Genomic DNA, 26,108 nt, shown 5'->3' with positions numbered 1-26,108 from the left:
CACCAATGAAAGCGGGTTTCGTAGAAAACAACACGGAGTCGTTGATGTCGGTAAAGAGAACAGAGACCGGGCCGTTCTTTGTTTTTGGTTTTAGATTTGGCGACAAAAAGTGGATGAAGTTTCTGCATTTTTAGTATTAAATTTAAATTTATTCAAGGTTTCTTTCAGTCTTTCGTCTCAGGTGGGATGAATGAAGGGTCAAGGGGGCGCTTTTACAATTTCCATGTGGGCTTTGTTTAAACTATATATTATCTATTGATCTAGGACAGGGGTCTCCAAACTTTTCAGCCCGAAGGCCGCATTAACTATCAAATATCAGTTCGCGGGCCAGAGTAGAGTTTCTTCCATGCATCATTTGGGGTGGCGGTGTCCCCCGTGCCCCTCCCCCCCCCCTCCGAAGAAATAAAGTTTATATAGACATATAAACACATTTTAAATGCAACCCCCCCTCCCTCCTTCCAGGTGAAAAAGCCTGAAAGAAACACTGTCCGGCCGACAACACACTCAAGGTCCAAGCTTGTTCTCCTCTATCAAACACAAAAACCCACCCGCCATTTTTGAACTTGTCTCTAAGGAGGTCATTTGCTTGCAATTCAATGACCTCCATCTGCAGTTCATCTGGGTAACTGGTTACATTTGCTTCAAATGGGTTTTGAAGCAGTCTCACTTCTACACTGCTGAAAGTGCGAAAGTGCGTCGTTGTTGTCCTGTACTTGTTCCAAAAACACGGAACAGCTGTCCAGCGACTCTATTTGAGTCACAATGTTTTCATCAATGTTTGCAACACGGAGGGCAAAGGTATTTATACCCAAAGCTAGATTTACAAATTGTTTTGTATTTTCTGAGCAAAGTACCTCAGCCACTTCTAACACACATTTTTTTTCCGTGAACAAAAAGATCTCCGCGGGCCTGATGAGAGGACCTCGCGGGCCGCATCCGGCCCTCGGGCCGTAGTTTGGGGACCCCTGATCTAGGAGTTAAGGGATGGGCCATACATGATGTTTCATTTTTGGAGGAATATAGTGGGAGGGGCGGAAAATTTGGATATTTTATGACAATAGGAGAAGGTTGTACATTACATTTGTGAATTGAAATATCTTAAAGAGTGGATGAGAAACCTTACATCATGAATGTTGACATAGATTTTTAAAAAAACGCGTTCTTTTTTGTTTCGCCTTCATTTCGGCCTTAAAAAATAAAATTAAATTAAAACAAAAACTTTAAGCATCGATGACATAAAAATTACAAATGTACAGAATAATTTTTATGCCTTTAAGCTACATTTTTTAAAATTTTCATCTAGCTTAAATTTTAACCCTGAAATTTCATTTTCGTAAGACAAGCATTGATTGGTATTTTTCTAGTAATTTGTACCGAAAACTTTGCCGATAAATATTTGAATAAATTGCACTTTGTTTGATCCACATGGCCTACATATGCCATGTTTAGGTAGATTTTCAGTGACAAAATGTAAAAGACCAATTATTTTTTTGCTTTAAAAAAAAAATCTTTAATTACTGAAAATTCTAAAACGTCAAATACTTAAATATTTTTTTTAAGTAAAGTCCGACAAAAGCCATACAGTCAGGTTTTTATTATTACACTATCATCGTACATGATTTTAAAAATAAATAGCCTTTCGACTAATTTCGTTACAATTCTCGTTAATCTCAAATTATAATGTTTGAAAACAATTAGACAAGCATTTTTAAAGAATTTTTATTGTAAATTGTAAGAAAAATTAATCACGGATTAAACTTGTCTAGAATTGACCAAAGATTTTAAAGTGCCGATGTTATTTGCTGAATGAATTTCGTTTTTTTTTTAAATTTCACAAAGTCCCCATTACAAGAGTAAGCATAGCTACTTTAATGATGAAGAAATCGAGATTTCACAGCAGATACTGTATTGTACACTGTGGGGCAGGTCTCTACTGATAGGGCCTACACAGGTTTTGGCCGGGGTAGGGCTTTTGGACTTCAGTAAGATAAGCGAAAAAAGTGTGTAGTCATTTCAAGACTACAACATAGTGAGCACACAGTCATCGCAATGCAAGGCAGTGGCGACGCTAGATCTGGGGTCACCCGGTGCGGCACTTAGTGGTGTCCCCCCCCCCCCACAAGTAACAAAGTATATATATATATATATATATATGTATGTATATATATATATATATATATATATATATATATATATATATATATATATATATATATATATATATATATATATATATATGCATATATATGTGTGTGTGTTTGTATGTCGGCCTACAGACTTAATGGTAACGATGTTTATCTATAGTCTGTTAATAATACAGTTGGATGTAGCATTGTTTTCTTTATATTTCGCACATATACTTCATGGCGTCACCTCAACCTTGTAATAATTGTTTGTACTATTTAACTTTTTTATTTAACTATTTAATAATCATTAATGGAAATGGCAAAAAGGCAGTTTTCTTCTGTACATTTTGCGATTATTTGCCTTGATGTCACCCCCCAAAATAGTCAGCCCCCCCCCCCCCGCGCTGGCTACTCGATGATACAAAATGGGACATTTAAACAGCTTTAATAGATTAGTTTAGTAATGACAAAAATTGTAATCAGTTTTTGATGTATTAAAAAAACTGTATTATATAAATCAAACATATCTGTGAGTATGTATTCATCACGTGTCTGAGTGTATTATACTGTTTCATACTATACTATATCATTAGGCGTTGTACATTTATCGTCACCCCACCACTTCTTCATATCATAAACCTTTGGCTGAACTTTGTGTGTGTTCAAATACTGACACAGTCTACACCCTACAAAACCCAAACCCCCCTTATGATTCGCGTTTGGTTTGTCCATAACTTGGTACTCGTCCTTCATCTCCAACATCCGGCTATATCTGTCTACATCGCCGGTCAAATTTTTCAAATAAAGGGCCAAACTTTTGGCGTTTTTAAAATCGGCCGCGTTGATGAATAAATTTTTGGGGAAGAATTTCTTGTAGTCCCCGCCCCCTCTGACGACGGGAATCACGTGCACGCCTGGCCGGAACAGCTTGAACAGTTTCTCTGTGATGTAATCCTTGCAGATGGAGTTTTCAAACGACAGGTAAAATTTGTATATGTCCGTTAGGTTTTTCAAACACGGTTCTTCAGATCTTGAGCATGGCATGCCGCAGTCTCCGTAGATGTCCACATCGATGTATTTCTGAAGGGATTGAAAGGAGCTAATATATATATATATATATATATATATATATATATATATATATATATATATATATATATATATATATATATATATATATATATATATATATATATATATATATATATATATATATATGTATGTATATATATATGTATATATATGTATAAATATGTATATATATATATATATATATATATATATATATATATATATATATATATATATATATATATATATATATATATATATATATATACATATATATGTATATGTATATATATATATATATATATATATATATATATATATATATATATATATATATATATATATATATATATAGAGGCCCTATGTATATATATATATATATATTATATATATACATTTATATATATATGTATTTATGTATACACACACACACACACACACATATATATATATATATATATATATATATATATATATATATATATATATATATATATATATATATATATATATATATATATAGTTATATGTATGTGTGTGTATAGTGGTCGGACTATAGAGCACACAACTACTGAACTGAAGGTCTAAAGTTCGGACTCCGGGTTCGAGTTCGTAGGTCGTCCCTCAGTCCATCTACCTCTGACACGTGCGTGACTATTTTTGTTTGGAAAGTAAAGTTTGTTGGGCAAAGTGCTGCCAACACCGTATCTTCAATAGCCAATTTCACTGAAACAGGTCAACTCTACTTCACCTGCGCCCCTGACATGTTAGATTCAAAATGATTACATTTAAAAAATTAAAGTCTTAGGTTTTGATGATTTTTACCTTTAGTTGAGAGAATTATAAAGGCACATACACCATAACGTCAACATACATAGCTTGCAAACATAGGTTATACGAACATTTAATACGTGCGCCTACGCAATACAGTTATGATCTCAAGACATATTCACCTGCATTTCTTTAACGTATTCAGCTCTCAAGGAGGGAACATGACATCTAGAGACGAACCAGGCAACTGATCTAGTTTTTCTTCTGGTCAGGTCAGCTAAGATTTAAAAAATAAATATTTGCTATTGTTTTATATTTTATTTCATAATATAGATTATAGGTATCATCATATCTAAACTATATATATTTTGTTTTCTAAGATGGGTACCATCATTGCTAAACGATTTATATTTTGTTTTGGTAGATGGGTACCATCATTGCTGAACGATTTATATTTTGTTTTGGTAGATGGGTACCATCATTGCTAAATGATGTTAAGTTTTAATAGTTGGGAATACCATAGCCTAATGTATGTAGAACTAGACTTGGCTTGCATAGGCATTTATCAAGATGTTTAGTAGCTCATTTAACCATACATATAACTCGTGTATAGTCACTACAATATGGATCTCGCGACGCCTAACAAAAACACTTTACAATGCTTATATTCTTAGAAATATTAAAGTTACGTAAAGTTCACTTTTTGAACCTGACGTTCCATGGGGCAAGTGAAGTAGAGTTCACCTGTTTCTGTGACGTCGGCTTACAAAGGGACAATGTCAGCACTATGCCCAGCCATCTTTTCTTTCTTTAGCGTGTGTGAGGTACCCATCTGATCTTGGTGGAATCAGAGACGTTATAAACTGACTTGATTCGAAACCGGTTTCGAACTCGGGACTCGGGTTAGCAGATAGACAATGCAGTCCTCTTAAGAAATATTACGACTTATAATTTTTTTAAAATGTGTGTCTCGTATACGATTAAACATATGATACAAACAGTCGTTTTAAGTTTAATTATTATTTTATAGTTTCTTCTTGTAATGAGCAGAGCGCAGTGGCGTAGCCAGGATCGTCTCAAGGGGGGGGGTCCAATTTTTACCCGGGGACATACTTTCGAGTTGCACCCCCCCCTCCTCAAACTTTCGATTTGCACCCCCCCCCCCTAACCCCCCCCCCCCCCCCCCGCCTACGCCACTGGCAGAGCGGTACCATTCACAACTTTTAAACAGTTTTAGTATTATTGCCTTTCGGACCCGTAATGTGTACAAAACGAATAGCAATGTGCACATAACTAAGATTTGTTGTACTTAGGATAGTAGACTTCGTCAAGTTTACTCCAATATTGACAGTTCGAGATCGATCTTTGATCACCTTCACACATCAGGACTCTCTCGCAATGACTAAACGTAAAAGGGGACATCACTGAGTAAATAATACAAGGGACTTAACAATAACTAGCTAGACATAACGTATGACGTACACAATTGATCTTGATTGCGGGTTTAAAATTAAATGACATCGTTTTAAACTAAAATACGTTGTAGCAATACGCCAGAGGAAAGTGTGCATACATAGTACAGCTCCGATCACACGTCTTCTATCTACAGATTTTCTTGCAGGTATCTCTTCGGGAAGGGCGGAGAGTCGCGCCCCCCCCCCCCCCCAACGAAATATTATTTATATAGAAAACATATATTTTTACCAGTGTCCAGCAACATGAAATATTAGTCCGTCCCCCTCCCCCTCAACCTAAAAAATTTCAAGTCGCAACCCCCGGAGAAAAATGTCTGAAAGAAACACACTCGTCTTCTCTCATTCATAGAACACCGAGTGACATCAACAACACGGCTACACACTATACAGAGACTAGACATTCAAGGGACATTTTTAAGATATGTATAAAACAAGGGACGTAACAATAACAATAAGACATAACGTAACAAGGGTATGGTTGCCTTAAATACGAAAACAAAAGACAAAACAGAATTAAATATTAGGTAGATGGTCAAACGTCTACTTACAATAATTTGGCCTTTCTACTCCGAGCTTTGATTTCTTTCTTAGCTGACCATACGGTACAAATATATCAGAGTCAACCCTGTAGGTCATGGTTAGGTTGAAGATGTGGTTCCATTTGGATGAGCTATCTATGAAGAGATGTATACAATATAAACTCAGTGGCGTCGCTAGGGCGGGTTTTACCCGGACCCGGTGCGGCACTTCATGGTGTCACCACCACCCGGAAATGAAAAACCTATAGGGTATATATAGTATATATATATATATATATATATATATATATATATATATATATATATATATATATTGTCTGAGATCATTTCTCCATTGTATCATTTGTCCTGATATATTTTGTCCTAGTATCTTTTGTCCGTGAGATAATTTGTCCTTGAGATCATTTGTCCTGAGATCATTTGTCCTAAGATAATTTGTCCGTGAGATATTTTGTCTGACGTATTTTGTCTGAGATAATTTGTCCTGTCATCCTTTTATCTCCGGGGGGGGGGGGGGCACTTGATATTTTCGGGGTGGGGGGGAGGGGGTGGGGGGACGACATTGGTAAAAATATATATTTTCTATATAAATCTATATAAATTCCATTTCGTTCGGGGGGGGGGGGGGGTAGACTTTCTTCCGCCGAAGAGATGCTTGGAAAAAAATCTGGGATCAATAGATTTATACAAAAAGACACTTAATATAAATATTAACAACGATATAACACACAATATACTCAGACTAGCAGTAGACAGAGACATAAACAGCCAAACAGCGGCGCAATAATTCTGGACTACTTAACAAAACAACACGAACAGTTTACGACAAGAAACGAAAGGATACATTCGTCTTTTAACCCACGGATAATAATAATAATAATCAGGCAGCATACTCAAGCCACTCACATTCATCAGGATTTGTTGGTTAACTCAATCCGTCCCATGAGCCGCGATATGCGGCTTGGGCCAGTTTCACCGTAGGCCCGCGAGCCGCAAGGTACGGCTCGACACGACTTGTGTTTGTTTCTCTAACAAGTTATTTAACATGTAAAAAACCTACATTCTTTAACATAACTCACAATTATCTTTATTTACTACTATAGAAATTTCATTTCTGTTCATTTTGATGTATAATACATAAATCTGGTTAGAAAAACATAGGAGCTATACTTGTTTAAGTAGGTGAGGGCTGTTTAAAAAAATTGGGTCACAGAAATAATGAGGTCAGGAGGTGGAAACGCCTCTGGTATAGAAAGAAGGTGTACAAGCATTTTTCATTCACTCAGCTTATAAATTATAAACATTCTTCACTTACTGCGCATGTACGTTGAACTCGTGCGAACCGGAGGCTCCCATAGCTCCATCACATACAGCGCATCCGGTCTCGCAGAAGGCAGCTTGTAGTTTTCAGTCAACTTTTGACTGTACACAACAATCACATCAGTCTCATGCGTTACCTTGTCGCCGCTGAACACGCAGTTTGAATATTCGCAAACGGAAAAATCAAAATCCTCCTCCAACTGCCATAATGGTCGTTCCAACACAGCAACGCGAAAAGTTTTATTTGATTTGATCTTCGCCTTGTTTGTCTCTTGAGAGATGTACGGCATCTCCAAAGTTTCAGGGGAAGAGAACTCTTTCGGCTTGTCAGTAACGATAACTTGTGGCTTGTTGGTAATGCCAGCGAAAGAGGAAGGAAATGGTATCGTGGTGTCAGTAAAAGTTTTCATGTAAAACAGAACACCTGATCCAGCTAAAACAATGAACAGAACTCTTAAATGGTTGCAATGATGAAGTGTGGTGAAGCTGAAACAAAAATTAAAATGATATGTATATAAAATATTATTTTATAATATACTAGACGACCTTGTTTTCCGTTCAAAATTGGTCTATCTACTGCAATACGCCAAGGTATAGATTTATAATCAAATAATGTAGTTATAGCGTTAGTTTGAAAAATCGAACCACACTGCATAATGGTTTAAAAGCAGGAGTGAGCAGCCCTTATCTTTCTCGCATACTATTTTAAACAATACGTATTAGGTTGACACTTTCAGTGACATCGGACTCCATAAATGGTAGATAACTTTATAACAAAACAGATAATTTTTTTTCCAGAAAACAAAAAATGTCATATGTTGGTTTATGGGAATATGATATATAAAATTATCAAATTTTATTTATTTAGGCACAATTTCCGGTCACCGAAAAACTCTAAAAAGTGGGATAAATATAGGCCTACATACGGGGTCTAATAGATCGGGTACCTATCGGTTAAAATACAATTATTTAAGATTTAGCTTATGGCTGATAGTTAATGTTTACCAATTACTCTAACTGTTAAGCTCGTAACATTTCTGTTGTTTTAAAATAACTCGCTGACGTTAATTGATCTACATTAAATCTTTACGAAGGCTCACACTGTTATCAAATCAATCCAACATAACAGTATATTATTTTTTTAAAATCTATACCCCCGTAGGCCTCAACACTACTCGTCTAAGCCCATCTTAAGTAGAGTTCACTTGTTTCTGTGACCTCGTCATTTTATGGAGATACTCTGGTCAGCACTAATCATATTTATATAACACCCTGAAACATGTTAAATAAAAATATTTTTAAAAAAATCTGTACTGTCTAGATAAGAACACATTGAATCAGTTACGAGTTTGAAAAAGTTCATCTAAAAGTTTATAATATGCTTTTATAAAATACTCACCAAAAATGTTGCTATTAAGTATGTAATAATCACAAACATAAGCTGGACATAGGAATCAAGTTCAATAAAGTGTAAAAATGTAAAACAAACTCACCAGTGTAAACCCATAGTGTCACGTGTTATCATGTAGGTACAAAATAATTGTCTCTCGTAGGGCTGTTTTAAAAACGATTTAGTTGAAGGATAGTTATTGATGTGCGGGATGTAGGCTAACTAGGCTCGCGCGGTCGCCACCTTGGCTTTTTGATTGAGTGCTGGTTGACGCATTGCACAAAACTGACACTTAGTCTATATTTTGTTTATAAATGGCCTTGAAGTAATGGTAGTGAAAAAAGCTAGTGAAAAAGTGTGAACTTCTTTTTCGTTCTTAATTAAATTTTAGTGTTGGAAGGGATCACCCTCCTTCATAATTATGGATACGTGTCAACTGGTTATGCGCCATTGAGCCATTGACTTCATAATAACAAGCTTTTCTTCTTCTTCCTTCTTACTTTTATTGTTGGAAGGGATCCCTTCCAACACAATTAAGTATACGACATTGAGGCAGATGACTCCGATTTCAGCTTGCTTTTCTTTTTGGATTTGCTTCCATAGCCTGTGTCCAGCCAAGAACAAATTACAATGCAGCAGTTGTTTGATTTTGGAGTGCTAGTGGCACTTATTACTTCTATCCCACAAATCCAAAAAGAAAAGCAGATTGAAATCGGAGTCAACCGCCTAAATGGCGCATAACCAGTTGACACGTAACACTTAATTGTGTTGTAGGGAATCCCTTCCTGCGCTAAAGAAGAAAGAAGAACAGCCGTGTATCGGACACAATTTTAGATTATATCTGAGGCCGTATGCTCCACAAGAAGTAAAGAGGATTTAGTCTAGTAGGTCAAGTGTTATGTCTTAACCTAATAGTCTTGTGATAACTAACATTTTGCTTCATTAAGTAAATTAATACATAGCTTCACTGATCAGATGAGCCTCACTGGAAATCAATGTATGCTTACGTTTTCTTCCCAGTATAGGATAAACAAAAGCAATAAATGTCGCAATTAAAACCGATCATTAGGTGTATGAAGCTCAAGGTTTTACAATCAACACGTTGTGTATCTCTAAAATGTGTGAGTAGAGCTCAACGGAAGAGGTCATAAATGTCATTTTGTGAAATGTCAAAAGGACCAGATTTTAGGTGATATAGTCATTGTGGTGTCTTTGATGTAAGCCTTGTATATACTTCAAAGCTATGATATAAACACATAGTTGAGATTAGTAGCAAATAAGTGAAATTGGTAAAACCAGTGGCGTAGTGAGGTCGGGTATTACCCGGTGCGGCACTTAATGGTGTCACCCCCCCCCCCACAGAGGCGTAGCGACCCTTCCCGGGAACAAACTTTCGATTTGCACACCCCCCCCAAACTTTCGATTTGTACCCCCCCCCCCCCCCACCCTCAAACTTTCGATTTGCACCCCTTTAAAAATCTATTTAACACTCGAATTACTCACTTAATTAAGTGGAATTATAATTTTTTCTATATATTTTGCTATTTTTTTGCCTTGGTGTCACCCCCCTAAATGGTGTCACCCGGTGCGGTCCGCACCCCCCGCCCCCCACCCCTCGCTACGCCGCTGGGTAATGGGTTGGTATGCTGGGAAATGCCGAATTTTCAGATAATCGATTGAACTGGTCAATAAGATAAAAACGAGCGCTAGAATTCCAGCTAGGATAAAACTGAAGGATGTGATTACAAATTCTGATCAAGGTATGTAGTGTGATTTATAATTAAAACCAATAATGACGATTTGAGAATTGATAAACAAAATTGACGATTTGACTTTAAAAATCCAAACACGGAAAATATTTTTTTAGTGATAAATAAACTATTATAGATTTATTAGAGATTTAATGATGGACAAAATGGACGATTTCAGTTGGCCAATATTCTTTAGATTACCAATAATTGATATATTTAATACACTCTCTTGTTGGGGGTAATTTGTGTTTCACTGTTAAATATTATGCGGTTTACTCTGGATTTTCTTTTTTTTTTCTTACGTAATTTTCATTGCATAAAATATTTCATGCATTTCTAAAGATTGATACATTATGTTGTATTATAGAGCTACACATTTTAAATAGTTTGTGTGTGCCTGGAATCGTAATGTATCTTGCGTTCCAAAAAAAAGTGTGAGTTTAAAATGTCGTGGGATATATGATACACACATTTTCACTAAACCCATGTTTTGTTTTCAAAACTTGATACTAAAGTTAACAGTAGGTGGTTAAACCAGGTACATAAAACATCAAACTTTAAAATAAAGCACGGTATATGTCCAAGAGCTCTTCATGATTGAAACTGGTGATTCTCATGACGTAGAAACAAAACTATGAAGGTACACGTGTATGTGTCAACAATCAATGAATGCATGAAAATAACGTTAAAAAATGAAGTTCTTAAAACTTATATCCCAATGTTAAAAATAGATATTTTATTGGTCTAAATTTGATTGATTCATGCTTATTATCATTATTATCATTTATTTAAAAACATTCACACATGACAAAGTTATATTTTATAAATTCTCAAGTCAATAAATGCAATTTTTAAAATAAATATTTAATGTTTTGAAGCTTCTCAAAGTGTTGATCGACAGATGCACGTTGTTCTCTTCTTAAAACATTCTAAGATTTCTCCTTATCTTTACTCTGTTTTTTTGACGTTGTAATATATGCAAATTATCCTTATTTTTCGTCGTTTTTTGACGTTGAAACGCATTCTCATATATCGCTTTATTTCTGCGTTATTTTATCGATTTAATACATTCACATTCTCCTATTTTTACGCTGTTTTTTAATACATTTGAGATATCTCATTACTTTCGCTATGTTTTCGACATTTTAATACATTCTCATTCTCCTTATTTTTGCTGTTTTTAACGTTTTGCTACATTCTCATTCTCATTTTGCTCTATTTTTCACATTGTCACACATTCTCAGCTATCTCCTTGTTTTAGCTATGTTTTCCGACCTTATAATACATTATCCAGTTCCTCCATATTTCTGAGTTATTTTTTTCGACGATCCAGGACATTCGCTAACTCCCCACTTACTTCCGGATTGCCGGAATCATAAGAAATACGAACACGGGGGGTCGGGGTGCTGAGCGGAAGGGGTCGGGGGTACCCAAATCTTGTCGGAGAGGTTCCGGAAGAAGAAGGGTCGCACGTGACGGTAGCGGGAGTTGGTGTCGGAGGGTGTCGGCTGCTGTTGTCCGTACTGGGTTTCCAGCCTCGGCTCACACTTCAACTTCATCCTATAAATAGATTGTGTTAATCATGTGACTCAGCCTATAAATAGATTGTGGGTTAACGCTCACACTTCAACTTCATTCTATAAATAGATTGTGTTAATCATGTGACTCAGCCTATAAATAGATTGTGGGTTAACGCTCACACTTCAACTTCATCCTATAAATAGATAGTGTTAATCATGTGACTCAGCCTATAAATAGATTGTGGGTTAACGCTCACACTTCAACTTCATCCTATAAATAGATTGTGTTAATCATGTGACTCAGCCTATAAATAGATTGTGTTTACACCCCATCCTATAAATAGATTGTGTTAATCATGTGACTCAGCCTATAAATAGATTGTGTTTACACCCCATCCTATAAATAGATTGTTTTAATCATGTAGCTCAGCATATAAACAGATTGTGTTTACACCTCATTCTATAAATATATTGTGTTTACACCTCATCCTATTAATAAATTGTGTTTACACCTCATCCTATTAATAAATTGTGTTTACACCTCATCCTATAAATAGATTGTGTTTACACCTCATTCTATAAATATATTGTTTTATACCTCTTCGTATAAATAGATTGTGTTTACACTTCATCCTATGAATAGACTTGTGTTTACACCTCACCCTATAAATAGATTGTGTTTACACCTCACCCTATAAATAGATGGTGTTTACACCTCATCCTATAAATAGATTGTGTTTACATCTCATCCTATAAATAGATTGTGTTTACACCTCATCCTATAAATAGATTGTGTTTACACCTCATCCTATAAATAGACTGTGTTTACACCTCACCCTATAAATAGACTGTGTTTACATCTCATCCTATAAATAGACTGTGTTTACACCTCACCCTATAAATAGACTGTGTTTACACGCTACGTGTTTGAACCATGTGCCACGGATGCCGAACTAAGTGATGTCTTGAGTCCGCCTACCTCTAATGGGAACATGATGGCTGGGCATAGTGCTGACCACATTACTCCTTCATATGCCGAGGTAACAGAAACAGGGGTACTCTACATCACCTGCCACATGAATCCTCGCGTTCGAATATGTAGCTTTACCTAACTTCAACACACTAGTTGTTTAGTATTTATTTATACACGCTCACTAACTCGACGACACTTACTAGCTAGAGATACATACTCAATGACTTCAAGCAAACTCGATGTAATCTTGCATCAGTGCTAGCTATATAAAGCACCAGCATGCGCTCACCTGATTTCTCTCTCCACCGGAAGCTGCTTGACCACGTGAGCGCCATTGAAGTGCAGGAGGTTGGGGTCAAAGTTGTCCAGACGAAGCACGTTCTCACACGGCTTGCTTTCTCTGAAGACTGGGTCGTGCAGGTACCGGTACCAGTTAGCCATCAGCCTCTGGGGAGATTAGCGAGGATTATCAAGAGAATTAGTTGGACGTCAGCCTCTGGGGAGATTAGCGAGAATTATCAAGAGAATTAGTTGGTCGTCAGCCTCTGGGGAGATTAGCGAGGATTATCATTAGAATTAGTTGGTCGTCAGCCTCATGGGAGATTAGCGAGGATTATCATTAGAATTAGTTGGACGTTAGCCTCTGGGGAGATTAGCGAGGATTATCAAGAGAATTAGTTGGACGTTAGTCTCATGGGAGATTAGCGAGGATTATCAAGAAAACCAGTTGGACATCAGACTCTGGGGAGATTAGCGAGGATTATCAAGAGAATTAGTTGGACGTTAGTCTCATGGGAGATTAGCGAGGATTATCAAGAGAATTAGTTGGACGTTAGTCTCATGGGAGATTAGCGAGGATTATCAAGAAAACCAGTTGGACATCAGACTCTGGGGAGATTAGCGAGGATTATCAAGAGAATTAGTTGGACGTTAGTCTCATGGGAGATTAGCGAGGATTATCAAGAAAACCAGTTGGACATCAGACTCTGGGGAGATTAGCGAGGATTATCAAGAAAACCAGTTGGACATCAGACTCTGGGGAGATTAGCGAGAATTATCAAGAGAATTAGTTGGACGTTAGTCTCATGGGAGATTAGCGAGGATTATCAAGAAAACCAGTTGGACATCAGACTCTGGGGAGATTAGCGAGGATTATCAAGAGAATTAGTTGGACGTTAGTCTCATGGGAGATTAGCGAGGATTATCAAGAAAACCAGTTGGACATCAGACTCTGGGGAGATTAGCGAGGATTATCAAGAGAATTAGTTGGACGTTAGTCTCATGGGAGATTAGCGAGGATTATCAAGAAAACCAGTTGGACATCAGACTCTGGGGAGATTAGCGAGGATTATCAAGAAAACCAGTTGGACATCAGACTCTGGGGAGATTAGCGAGGATTATCAAGAGAATTAGTTGACCGTCAGCCTCATGGGAGATTAGCGAGGATTATCAAGAGAATTAGTTGACCGTCAGCCTCATGGTAGATTAGCGAGGATTATCAAGAGAATTAGTTGGCCATCAGCCTCATGGAGGGTTATCGAATTCCATATGAAGGAGGTATATCATCAGCATATTGGGAGATTAGCGAGGATTATCAATAGAAGTAGTTATTCGTCAATTATATTCAGTTGACCGTCAGGCTGTGGGGAGATCAGCAAGGATTATCAATATAATAAGTTGACCATCAGCTTCTGTGGAGAATAGCGAGAATTTCTAGAACTAGTTGACCATCACCCACTGGGAAGATTATGGAGGATTATCGGATTCCATATTATCGAATTGACAATAAGCTTCTATTGGAATAAGCGAATATTTTCAGAAATTTAGAAACCAATTGGATTTCTATGGAATTCCAAAACAAAATGAACATTTAGCCTTCATTCTTGGTGTGTGTGGGGGGGGGGGGGGCATCAGTGAGGTAAAGATTAGACACCGACTATGTTTGTCTCACATATGCGTCCGGCAGTTTGACCTCACACACACACAAACACACACAAACACACACAAACACACACAAACACATACACACACAAACACATACACACACAGACACGTACACAAACACACACAAACACAAAGCACGCTAGACCTTGATTACCCCGTTAAGGAATAACATTTTTTCGTTGTTATTACTACGTGTTTTACTCGAATGCTGTTGAATGCTTAATAACTTTTATAATTAAAAAAAAAACCTCGGTACTAGTTACAAAGAAAAAAAAATCCTACAAGGTTACAAGCAAGGCAATAAAAATTCCGGTGCATATCGCGGCTGAGTCACCCAGAGGGGAAATGAATGACAATCCGTGTTTCTTCCAGACTTTTTTCTCCGAGGGGGGGGGGGGGCACTTAAAATTTCGAGGGGGGGGCGGACTAAAATTTCGGAGGTGGGGGCGGATACTGTTAAAAGTATATTTTTTTTTTCTATATAAATTCCATTTTGTTTGGTCGGTGGCGGTAGACTTCCTTCTGGGGGGCTCTGCCCCCCCCCCCCCCCCCTTAACTCCGAAGAGATGCCTGGAAGAAACACTGATGACAATTTTGTGAAAGAAACGTTAGATCCCTATAAGGGAAACTAAGGGAACCTCAGATCCCAAGCCTGGATAAAGTGCACTAGTTCCTGAACGGTTCTCACATCGACACAACGGTGGTTAATGTTACTCTTTCGGTGCCAGTTAAAGTGGAAAATAAGGCGTTCCAATGCATAAAAAAAAACCATTGCTTTTTTTTTACACAATGCGAGAGTGTGTGCAAGTCTTTACAAAAATACTAACCAGACGATGTCTTTGTGCTTTACATAAGGATTCTGATCAGTGTTTCTTCTAGACTCCCCCCCCCCTCTCGAAGAAATTCTACAGCCTCACCGAACGAAATGGAATTTAGATAGAAAACATAATTTTACCAGTGCCCCCACCCCCCAACTGGAAAATGTTGTCCGACCCTCCGAAAATATCAAGTGCCCCCCCCCCCCTCCCCCACGAAAAAAAAGTCTGAAAAAAAAAAACCCAATCCTTTTTTATGCGCAATCGACTTCCTTAACATACTAACCATTTAATGAGTTTTTTTTACCGTCAAGAGATATCCTTCAAGACCTACGGATCAATGCGAGATCTTTGAGGTATTTGGATTATGAATTAGGCACCGCTGTCATTACTTTCCGCGACTATAGTCATGTTATGCGGTCGGCGTGGCAAAGTCGGTATGGCCCGTGTGTATTCAACCTAAGTCGTCTGCGTCGTGGTCTGATTGTGAAGAGAGACATTCACCAGTTAAAGACATTTCCGGAGTTCCTCCAGATATCAATAGGGTCAGGATTTGAATTCGTTCACTACGTTCAATTATCTTTTGTTGGCAAATACTAGGCTTAAAAAACAGTCCACAAGAGAAAAGTCAAATTTTTTTTGTTGTTGTAACGGATTGAAAGAAAATCTATTCAAGGTTAATGTCACACATAAACATGTAAAGAAATGTTCAAAATTAAAATTTGGTTTCGGTTTTTTTTCGTTTCCAACTCGTATAAAAAATACTAACTATTCAAACATACTATGCTTGCTAAGACAAACTACACCTTATTTTACGTTTGAAGGAAGTCCCTCATCCACTCTCGTTCTAAAGAGTATATATCTTGAATTAGGAGAGAAGAATAGCTGTGTTTAGTGCTGGATCAGGGAGAAGAAGCACCATGGTAAATTGGCCTAAGGGATAGTGGCCAAACGTTAAATTGGTCCAAAGGCAAAGTGGCCCACAGACAAAAACGCACCATTGCAAGGTGGCGCCGATGAGTACAGCCAAGGGTAAAATGGCCCCAAGTTTAATTGGTCTCAGGGTAAAGTGACCCTTAGGTAAAGTGGGCCCAAGTTTAATTGGCCCCAGGGTAAAGTGACCCTTAGGTAAAGTGGCTCCAAGTTTAATTGGTCTCAGGGCAAAGTGACCCTTAGGTAAAGTGGCCCCAAGTTAAATTGGTCTCAGGGTAAAGTGACCCTTAGGTAAAGTGGCCCCAAGTTAAATTGGTCTCAGGGTAAAGTGACCCTTAGGTAAAGTGGCCCCAAGTTTAATTGGCCCCAGGGTAAAGTGACCCTTAGGTAAAGTGGCCCCAAGTTTAATTGGTCTCAGGGCAAAGTGACCCTTAGGTAAAGTGGCCCCAAGTTTAATTGGCCCCAGGGTAAAGTGACCCTTAGGTAAAGTGTCCCCAAGTTAAATTGGTCTTAGGGTAAAGTGACCCTTAGGTAAAGTGGTTGAAAGTTTAATTGGTCTCAGGGTAAAGTGACCCTTAGGTAAAGTGGCCCCAAGTTAAATTGGTCTCAGGGTAAAGTGAACCTTAGGTAAAGTGGCCCCAAGTTTAATTGGTCTCAGGGTAAAGTGACCCTTAGGTAAAGTGTTCCCAAGTTAAATTGGTCTCAGGGTAAAGTGACCCTTAGGTAAAGTGGCTCGAAGTTAAATTGGTCTCAGGGTAAAGTGACCCTTAGGTAAAGTGGCCCCAAGTTAAATTGGCCCCTGGGTAAAGTGACCCTTAGGTAAAGTGGCTCCAAGTTAAATAATTATTGGTCTTAGGGTAAAGTGACCCTTAGGCAAAGTGGCTCCAAGTTAAATTGGTCTCAGGGTAAAGTGACCCTTAGGTAAAGTGGCCCCAAGTTAAATTGGTCTCAGGGTAAAGTGACCCTTAGGTAAAGTGGCCCCAAGTTAAATTGGCCCCTGGGTAAAGTGACCCTTAGGTAAAGTGGCTCCAAGTTAAATAATTATTGGTCTCAGGGTAAAGTGACCCTTAGGTAAAGTAGCTCCAAGTTAAATTGGTCTCAGGGTAAAGTGACCCTTAGGTAAAGTGGCCCCAAGTAAAATTGGTCTCAGGGTAAAGTGACCCTTAGGTAAAGTGGCCCCAAGTTAAATTGGCCCCTGGGTAAAGTGACCCTTAGGTAAAGTGGCCCCAAGTTAAATTGGTCTCAGGGTAAAGTGACCCTTAGGTAAAGTGGCTCCAAGTTTAATTGGTCTCAGGGTAAAGTGACACTTAGGTAAAGTGGCTCCAAGTTAAATTGGTCTCAGGGTAAAGTGACCCTTAGGTAAAGTGGCCCCAAGTTAAATTGGCCCCTGGGTAAAGTGACCCTTAGGTAAAGTGGCCCCAAGTTAAATTGGCCCCTGGGTAAAGTGACCCCAAGGTAAATTGGCCTCAGAGTAAATTGGCCATAAGGTAGAGTGGCCCCAAGGGAAAGTGGCCCCAGGGTAAATTGTCCCCAAAGGTAAAGTGGCCCCAGCTTAAATTGTGTTCGAGGTTTAGAGTCCCCAGGTTAAATCGGCTCCAAGATGAACAGACCCCAGGTTAAGTGAACCCAGTGTAAAACAGACTCAAGGTAAACTAGCCCTAGGGAAAGTGACCTCCCCTCAGAGACTACACAAACTTGCCTCGCCATCATCTACACTATTTACACTAACTCTTGCAGTTTGTATAGCTGGGTGTCCCCCCCCCCCCCCCCACCAACCCACCTACCACATTACAAAGACGACCATGAATGCCCTCCATATGTGAATGTTATTAGTTTGCTCGTTGTAAAACAGATAGTGTTATCAGTCCGCGGTTTAGAATTGTCAGTCACTATAACACCATTATCTGTGCAATATCCCTAATTAGAGAAATCTATCAAGTGTTTACTCTTATTTGTCATAGCTTCTGGCAACATCCGGATTAGCCTAATGAGAGACAGCCGTTCGCAGTTAAACCGGGTGTTAGTATTTTAAAAAAAAAGCTAATTTTAATCTCCTCTGTCTTGTATAAAGTTCAAGTTGTGGCTAGGATTTTTGTGAGGGTGCGACAATTTAACCAAACACCTAACGTTAAATCGACGAATTCAATACACAGTTAAACCTGGTATTAACATAAAAACTGGTTTTAATCTCTTCGGTATTGTATACATTCAATTAGTGGCGAATGTAGGACAGTGGCGTAGGCAGGGGCGGGGGGGTTAGGGGGGGGGGGTCATAAACCCCCCACCCCAAAGACCCCTCGGTATATATATATGAGCGGGGGTGCAAAGCGAAAGTTTGAGGGGGGGGGTGCAGATCAAAAGTCTGAGGGGGGGGGGGTGGGTGCAAATCGAAATCTTGTCCCCGGGTAAAAATTGGAACAGCCCCCCTTAAGACGATCCTGGCTACGCCACTGATGTAGGATTTTTGTAAGTAAGTGACAATTTAGATAAACATCTAATGTTAAAGCAATGAATTTAATGCACGATTGATTTTGATGCTATCTGCTATCGCAACCACATTTGTTGCGCTAATAATTTCTACTGCAAATGATATTAGTAATTAGGAACTGTTGTACTTATATACGGCATAAACCAAATATTGAGGTAAAGTATCATTTAAAATACGGTGATCTGAAAAGCAGATAAAGAAGAGCTGAGTTTCTTTCATGTATCTTCTCGGGTAGGGGTGGGAGTGGAGGGGTGCGACCAAACGAAATAGAGTTTATACACAAAATATATATTTCAAACAGTGAACCCCCCCCCCCCCCCCCCGGAATTTTAAATTTGACCCCCCCCCCCGAAAGTTTAAAGTTCATTAGCTCTTGCTGGTTTAGCTCGTATGACGGGGAAACAAAAATTATTACATTACCGACTCAAGCTGTGCTCAGTAACTAGAATAGGGTTCTGAATCAAGTATTTAGCTGGCATGTTTAACAAGCCTCTAGCGCAAGGGTCTCCAAACTACGGCCAGAGGGCCGGTTGCGGCCCGCGATGTCCTCTGATCCGGCCCGCGGAGATCTTTTTGTCCAAGGAAAAATTGTTTGTTGGTGATGGCTGAGGAACTTTGCCCAGAAAAAATCAAAGATATGCCTGGAAGAAACAGGCCCCCGAACTGAAATTTGATAGTTAATGCGGCCCTCGGACTGAAAAGTTTGGAGACCCCTGCTCTAGCGGTTAGACTAGATCTCTGAATTCCGTGTCCTCCCCAGTACCATGGTTTTACCTTGTGGGGAAGTAATGTCTAGGGAAGGTCTCAATGGCCAACTCTTGACTTCCGGGTTAGCGGTACTTAGTGGTCCGTATCAAGATATATTTATAAAGCTTTAAGTCTCGGTCTCTCTCGCTTAAAATCTCGTTAGCCAGATAAATAAATAAATTTTCGAACTAAATTAATTGTTTTGAAGTAATGTCTAGGGAAGGTCTCAATGGCCAACTCTTGACTTCCGGGTTAGCGGTACTTAGTGGTCCGTATCAAGATATATTTATAAAGCTTTAAGTCTCGGTCTCTCTCGCTTAAAATCTCGTTAGCCAGATAAATAAATAAATTTTCGAACTAAATTAATTGTTTTGAACATGATTCCCGATGATAATAACAAAAACATGGCAGCTGTTTGTTTCTATACCGCACTTGAAGAGTTTAAATTCGAAGTGTCAAGAAAGAGAACTCGAATTTGGGGACCTACTTACAACCCCTATATGCCAAACTAGAACTAGGTTAAGACTCGAACAGACCCGTGGTTTTATGCCTGGTTTTATGCCACTTATTTTGAGAGGCAGTTGGGTCGAAACCCAGTTTCTACCGCTTCAACCCCGCAATTCCATGAGCAGAGTTTCTTCCAGGCATCACCCCCCCCCCCCACTTGTCGAAGAAAGTCTACCGCCCCTCCCCCCGATAGAAATGAAATTTATATTGAAAATATATACTTTTATCAGTGTCCGCACCCCACAGCACCCCTGGAAAAATTAGCCCCCTCCCCAAATATCAAGTGCCTCCCCCTCTCGGAGAAAAAAGTCTGAAAGAAACTGTCCATGAGCGCCCCCCCCCATCGTTGTTGTTTAAGGTTTTGCCTTGGCTCTCCACCCACCTCGTGATCCTCCGGTTTTAAAGTAGAGTCGGCTGACGGTCCGTTCCGTCTTGGTGTCGTCTGGACACGAGTGCCACTTCTGCGACTTGCTGACGCCCGTCAGTTCCGCCAAGGCAAAGTCACGTGGGTTGCAGCAGTTGGTGGACTGGCAGTGCTCGTCTGGAAGTTTGCAGGCCACCTGGTACGACGGAGAAAAGGGAAGGGGGGATTGTAGGCCACATGGTTAGACGGAGAAAGGGGGGGGGGAGATTGTAGGCCACCTGGTTATATGGAGAAAAGGGGAGGGGGAAGGGGGGATTGTAGGCCACATGGTTAGACGGAGAAAATGGGGGGGGGGGAGATTGTAGGCCCCCTGGTTATATGGAGAAAAGGGGAGGGGGTAAGGGGGGATTGTAGGCCACATGGTTAGACGGAGAAAGGGGGGGGGGAGATTGTAGGCCCCCTGGTTATATGGAGAAAAGGGGAGGGGGGAAGGGGGGATTGTAGGCCACATGGTTAGACGGAGAAAGGGGTGGGGAGATTGTAGGCCCCCTGGTTATATGGAGAAAAGGGGAGGGGGGAAGGGGGGATTGTAGGCCACATGGTTAGACGGAGAAAGGGGGGGGGGAGATTGTAGGCCCCCTGGTTATATGGAGAAAAGGGGAGGGGGGAAGGGGGAATTGTAGGCCACATGGTTAGACGGAGAAAGGGGGGAAGGGGGGATTGTAGGCCCCCTGGTTATATGGAGAAAAGGGGAGGGGGGAGGGGGAGATTGTAGGCCACCTGGTTATATGTAGAAAAGGGGAGGGGGGAGGGGGAGATTGTAGGCCACCTGGTTATACGGAGAAAAGGGGTGGGGAATTGTAGGCTACATGGTTATACGGAGAAAAGGGAGGGGGAGATTGTAGGCCCCTGGTTATACTGAGAAAAAGGGGGGGGGGGGAACGTAAATAAATAAGTGGTAATAGGTTTTAAAGGGGTCAGACATTTTGACAATGTTGGACATTAATTCAATCGATCTTTTTTTGTACTTACAATTTACAACAAAGTGATTATTATGGCAATGTATTGAGTAAATTTAAATTAAAAAATGTTCAACCTAGAATGTAAACGTAATTGGTTTAACGCTTTGAATTTCTTCAGGATCAACACACCGTTAGAAGTGTCCAATATGTAAAGGCAACCACCTAACGCGAGGTATAAGCTCATTACCTTTTAAGAGTCTTAAAATAACTAGCATAAAAATACAGTCGATCTTACAATCAGTGTTTCTTCCAGACTTTTTTCTCCGGGGGGGCACTTGAAATCTTCGGGGGGGGCGGTAAACTTTCTTCGGGGGGGCGGACACTGTTAAAAGTATATATTTTCTATATAAATTATATAAATTTCATTTCGTTCGGGGGGGCGGTAAAAATTTTTCGGGGGGGCTTCGCCCCCCCGAAGAGATGCCTGGAAGAAACTCTGCTTACAATACACAACAGGGAATTTTGGTTTTATTAATCCTATGCAAATATTTAAATATTCAATGGTTACTGCGTGAGGCGGCGTAACTCAAGTACTCTTCGTCTGGCCATACTCTATATTTGTTTGGTTATGTCCCTTTACGGCTTGTTTTGTAATGTCATGCTATAAAACAAAAAAAAAGCGCGTCTTCCTTGCTGTTTGTCTGCCCTTGAAACTGAAATCGTCTAGACGTCGAAGATTGACGTGTGTGGATTGGCAACACATGAACACATGCATAGCTTTGACCGTAATTTCACATACATTTCTGAATCCTTTTGTTTAGCCGACGGTCACCTATTGTTACTTAACGTTGGTGAATGCATTGTTTTTTATTCTTCATTGACGAGAGTGTACGTATAATTTACATTTATATTTTCCGTTTATTTCTTGTTTTTTTTTTGTAGCCTATATATACATAGGGTTTCATTAATTAAATTTTTAAAAAAGCTGGCAATGTAACGACAAATGGTTTTAGTGCTAGGAAATTGGTTTTGATTTTAGCCAATGCAGGTGTGTTATCTAAACATTTTTCTTGCTGTGCCTCAGAGGCGTAGCGAGTGTGGGGGCGGGGCGGGGGGAGGGGGGTACATATGTCTTTAGGGCGCCGACCATAGGGGTCGCCAAAAAGGGTTGAAAAAACTTAAAAACTCATTTTAGCTGCAGTTTTGTATTATAAATATAAAAAAAAATATATGAGAGGGGGGGGGGGCGCCAAATTAAAAGTTTGTACCCGGGCGCCGGGAAGGGTCGCTACGCCTCTGCTGTGCCTACCTTAAGATATCATTCACTTTTGGCACTTTCCAGCCCCCATTTTCAATACATGCGATACATAGTCCTATTTGTAATTTTGTGAAGGTAAAGTTTAATCTAACTATAAACATAACGATATTCTGTGTTGATTAGTGTTTTTTATCGACGTGTCGATATGGATCAAAACGGGCGAGCGAAATTTCGACCAATTCCCATCAAACCTCGCAATGTGACATCAACTTTAACCTAATTGAATGCTTGGTTAATTTTTTTATAATTTATTACATTTTTATGCATTAAGTACTATATTCCGCGTGTGTTACTTTGATGTGCAATTATTTCAAGTCATGCACATATATTCTATTAAGGTTTTTAAAATAGTGCAATTTAAAAAAAAAAAAATCCATTTAAATTAGAAGATTTCTATATAACTAAAAGTAGAAAAAAATAATTTTCTTAATTAAATAATAATAAACCCTTATTTAAGTAACTAAAATGAAAAGGGTTTTAATGTATTGAATACCTTTACTAAAACAAAACGTGCGAATCAACCCATGCTTTTCTTTTTATGTATTTATTTAGTAGTTCATTATTAGATTATATTTATAAAGAAAATCTTTTTTTCTTTCTGTTATTTTTTAGTAGAGAATCATATAAAAGCTTGTTACGAAAACGTTTTGTACTAAAAAAACGTAGAGATCTATATAAAAGCTTGCTATGAAACTTTTTATACTAAAAACCCGTAGAGAATTATAGAACAGCTTGCTATGAAAACTTCTTATACTAAAAAAAAAAACTGTAGAGAATTATATAAAAGCTTGCTATGAAAACGTTTTACACAAAAAAAAACCGTAGAGAAATATATCTATATAAAAGCTTGCTATGAAAACTTTTTACAAAAAAAAAAAAAACGTAAAGAATTATATAAAAGCTTGCTATGAAAACTTTGTATACTAAAAAAAAACAATGCACTGGTGTAGTTGATCCTACCGTGTCTCGATCCATGTGCCGGAGCGTGGGCAGATGTGGGTTGTAGATGCCGTGTTTGACTGCCGGCAACTTGACGCGTTTAAACACCGGGTAGTGGTGGTAGTAGTACGGCTTCTCTATCCGATCCACGACGTGGTTGGGTGTGGTCGACATTGGTGATGGTGTTGGGTTTTCTCACATAGTGTTGGAGGTGATGTTGGTGGGTGAAGGAAGGGATGTAGATGGAAGAGGTGTTGAGTTCGCACCAGTGTTGAATGGTGCTGAATGACAGATTGTGTGAATATGCACGCTGAATTTAGATTATAAATAGATGATTCAGAGTTGAGCTGAAATTATTACAATGCTAAATTTTGTTAAAATAATGCACGCTGAGTATATGTTTTAGGATAAGCTAATATTATAAGAACGTTAGATTGTTAAAATGCAAGCTGTATGTAGATTATGAATAAATGGTCCAGATTAAGCTAAATTATTACATTGTGTTAAATTATTAGAACGCTAGATTGTGTTACAATGCACGTTGAATTTAGATTATAAATAGAAGTTTCAGAATTGAGCTAAAATTATTAAAACGCTTGCAAAATCATTTATTTATATAAAAGTCATTTTTATAAACGCGCTAAAAATATCTCACGAACATAAATTAACACGGAAATAAAAAACACCGAATAAAATATGTGTATGTGTGCGTGAGTATTTACGCCAGACACAATTTATTCTTATAACAATCGTTCAGTTTTTAAAAAAATATGTTTAACTATTTTAAAGGTCATATCAAATTTATTTATGCCACCTTACCTTGACCTAAGTTTCACAATTGAAAAAATGTCTGCGAAGAAACAGACTAATCACCGGACGCCAAATTCTCCTCCACCCCCCCCCCCCCCCCTCCCACACACACACACACACACACACATCTCCCCCACCCTCCTTATTGCAAGCGACAGACACACGAGTGGAGATTTTTTTTAATAATATAAAAATTATCTAAATAGGCCTATCTATTGCGAATATTTTTTTTTCTAAAGCGGATTAAGCTTTAGTCATTGCTGCACTCTTAGACTCAACTCCCATAATCCGCCACTGACGGCTTATCACAAAATACATTCACATAGCTGAAACTGGATTACAAAACAAGTTGTCATACCTAAATCTAAAGCCCAGGTTCAGGCGCAAGGTAATCATAAAACGTAAGTGTGATCACGCCCACATATGCCATTATCTGCATAGCATAGAACCTTTATAAGGCAAGGCTTCAAGTGGCAATTAGGGGAGTGCGTGGTCTGGAGGGATAGAGCACGACTGCTAAGTGCAAAAGTCCCGTGTTCAAAATCCTGTACAGATCAACAACGCACCCACATTACTCATGTCGAAATACTATCTTCTTCCTTCTTGTAGTTTTTTTTTTTAATAGTATAGGACAAAATACCCTGCCAAAAAAAAAAAATTAACAAAGAACCTTAATTAGAAAAACAGTTATTTTATTTTAATCAAAAGGAAGTAATAAAGTAAAGTTTGTATGTTTCTTGACCTCGAAGTGGTCATCACTTTGCACAGCCGCCTTTACTTTCCCTGACATGAGTCAGGTACCCATCGGAGCTGGGTTGACTCAAGAACATGCTACTGACTTGTACCCGGATTCGAACCCGAGACTTTCGGGTTAGAAGCATAGCGCTCTGCCTCAAAGACCACCCAGTCCCATAAAAGGAGTGTGTACCCTACGCAGTGGCGTAGCGAGGTCGGGTGTCACCTGGTGCGGCACTCAATGGTGTCACCCTCCCAGAGGCGTAGCGACCCTTCCCGGGGACAAACTTTCAAAATTTGCTCTTAAAAGACTATTTAACACTCGAATTTACCACTTAATTAAGTGTAATTATCATTTTTCTCTATATATTTTGCTATTTTTTGCCTTGGTGTCACCCGCCCTAAATGGTGTCATCCGGTGCGGACCGCAGCCCCCACCCCCCCCCCCCCCCTCACTACGTCACTGACCCTAAGTATAACTAATTCGACAGTTATTGTATTTTAAGCGAAAGTGCGGGCGAAATTAAATTAATATTGAAAAAAAAACTTCTAAAAAAATGTATATAACTTACGAATTTTTTGGATCATTAATTGTATACAATACTTATTA

General features: G+C 38.9%; 2 protein-coding genes across 3 annotated transcripts; both read right to left on the bottom strand.

Annotated features, from left to right (window-relative positions):
- Positions 1–2,536: 2,536 nt before the first annotated feature.
- Positions 2,537–8,940, bottom strand: LOC131927588 (alpha-(1,3)-fucosyltransferase C-like). Its single transcript, XM_059283294.1, has 5 exons — positions 8,796–8,940; positions 7,298–7,788; positions 5,992–6,117; positions 4,151–4,245; positions 2,537–3,206 (listed from the first exon to the last, which is right to left on the bottom strand). Exons 1-5 carry the CDS (start codon positions 8,825–8,827, stop codon positions 2,703–2,705), a joined length of 1,248 nt encoding a protein of 415 aa, XP_059139277.1. The 5' UTR covers positions 8,828–8,940; the 3' UTR covers positions 2,537–2,702.
- Positions 8,941–11,449: 2,509 nt separating this feature from the next.
- LOC131927589 (testis, prostate and placenta-expressed protein-like) lies at positions 11,450–24,212 on the bottom strand. 2 transcript variants are annotated; one of them, XM_059283295.1, is made up of 4 exons: positions 23,975–24,212; positions 20,753–20,930; positions 13,226–13,383; positions 11,450–12,003 (listed from the first exon to the last, which is right to left on the bottom strand). In XM_059283295.1, the coding sequence occupies exons 1-3, from the start codon at positions 24,125–24,127 to the stop codon at positions 13,370–13,372; spliced, it is 345 nt and encodes a 114-aa protein (XP_059139278.1). In that variant the 5' UTR covers positions 24,128–24,212; the 3' UTR covers positions 11,450–12,003; positions 13,226–13,369. The 2 variants fall into 2 exon arrangements, with proteins under 2 accessions (XP_059139278.1, XP_059139279.1); XM_059283296.1 differs by lacking the exon at positions 11,450–12,003 and adding an exon at positions 12,216–12,234.
- Between the last annotated feature and the right edge of the window lie 1,896 nt (positions 24,213–26,108).

The sequence above is a fragment of the Physella acuta genome, unplaced genomic scaffold (assembly GCF_028476545.2).
Source record: "Physella acuta isolate Inbredline_101_S28 unplaced genomic scaffold, ASM2847654v3 ptg001421l, whole genome shotgun sequence".
NCBI classification, from domain to species: domain Eukaryota; kingdom Metazoa; phylum Mollusca; class Gastropoda; family Physidae; genus Physella; species Physella acuta.
The sequence above is the reverse complement of the archived record's forward strand: the minus strand, read 5'-3'. Positions and strand labels throughout refer to the sequence as shown.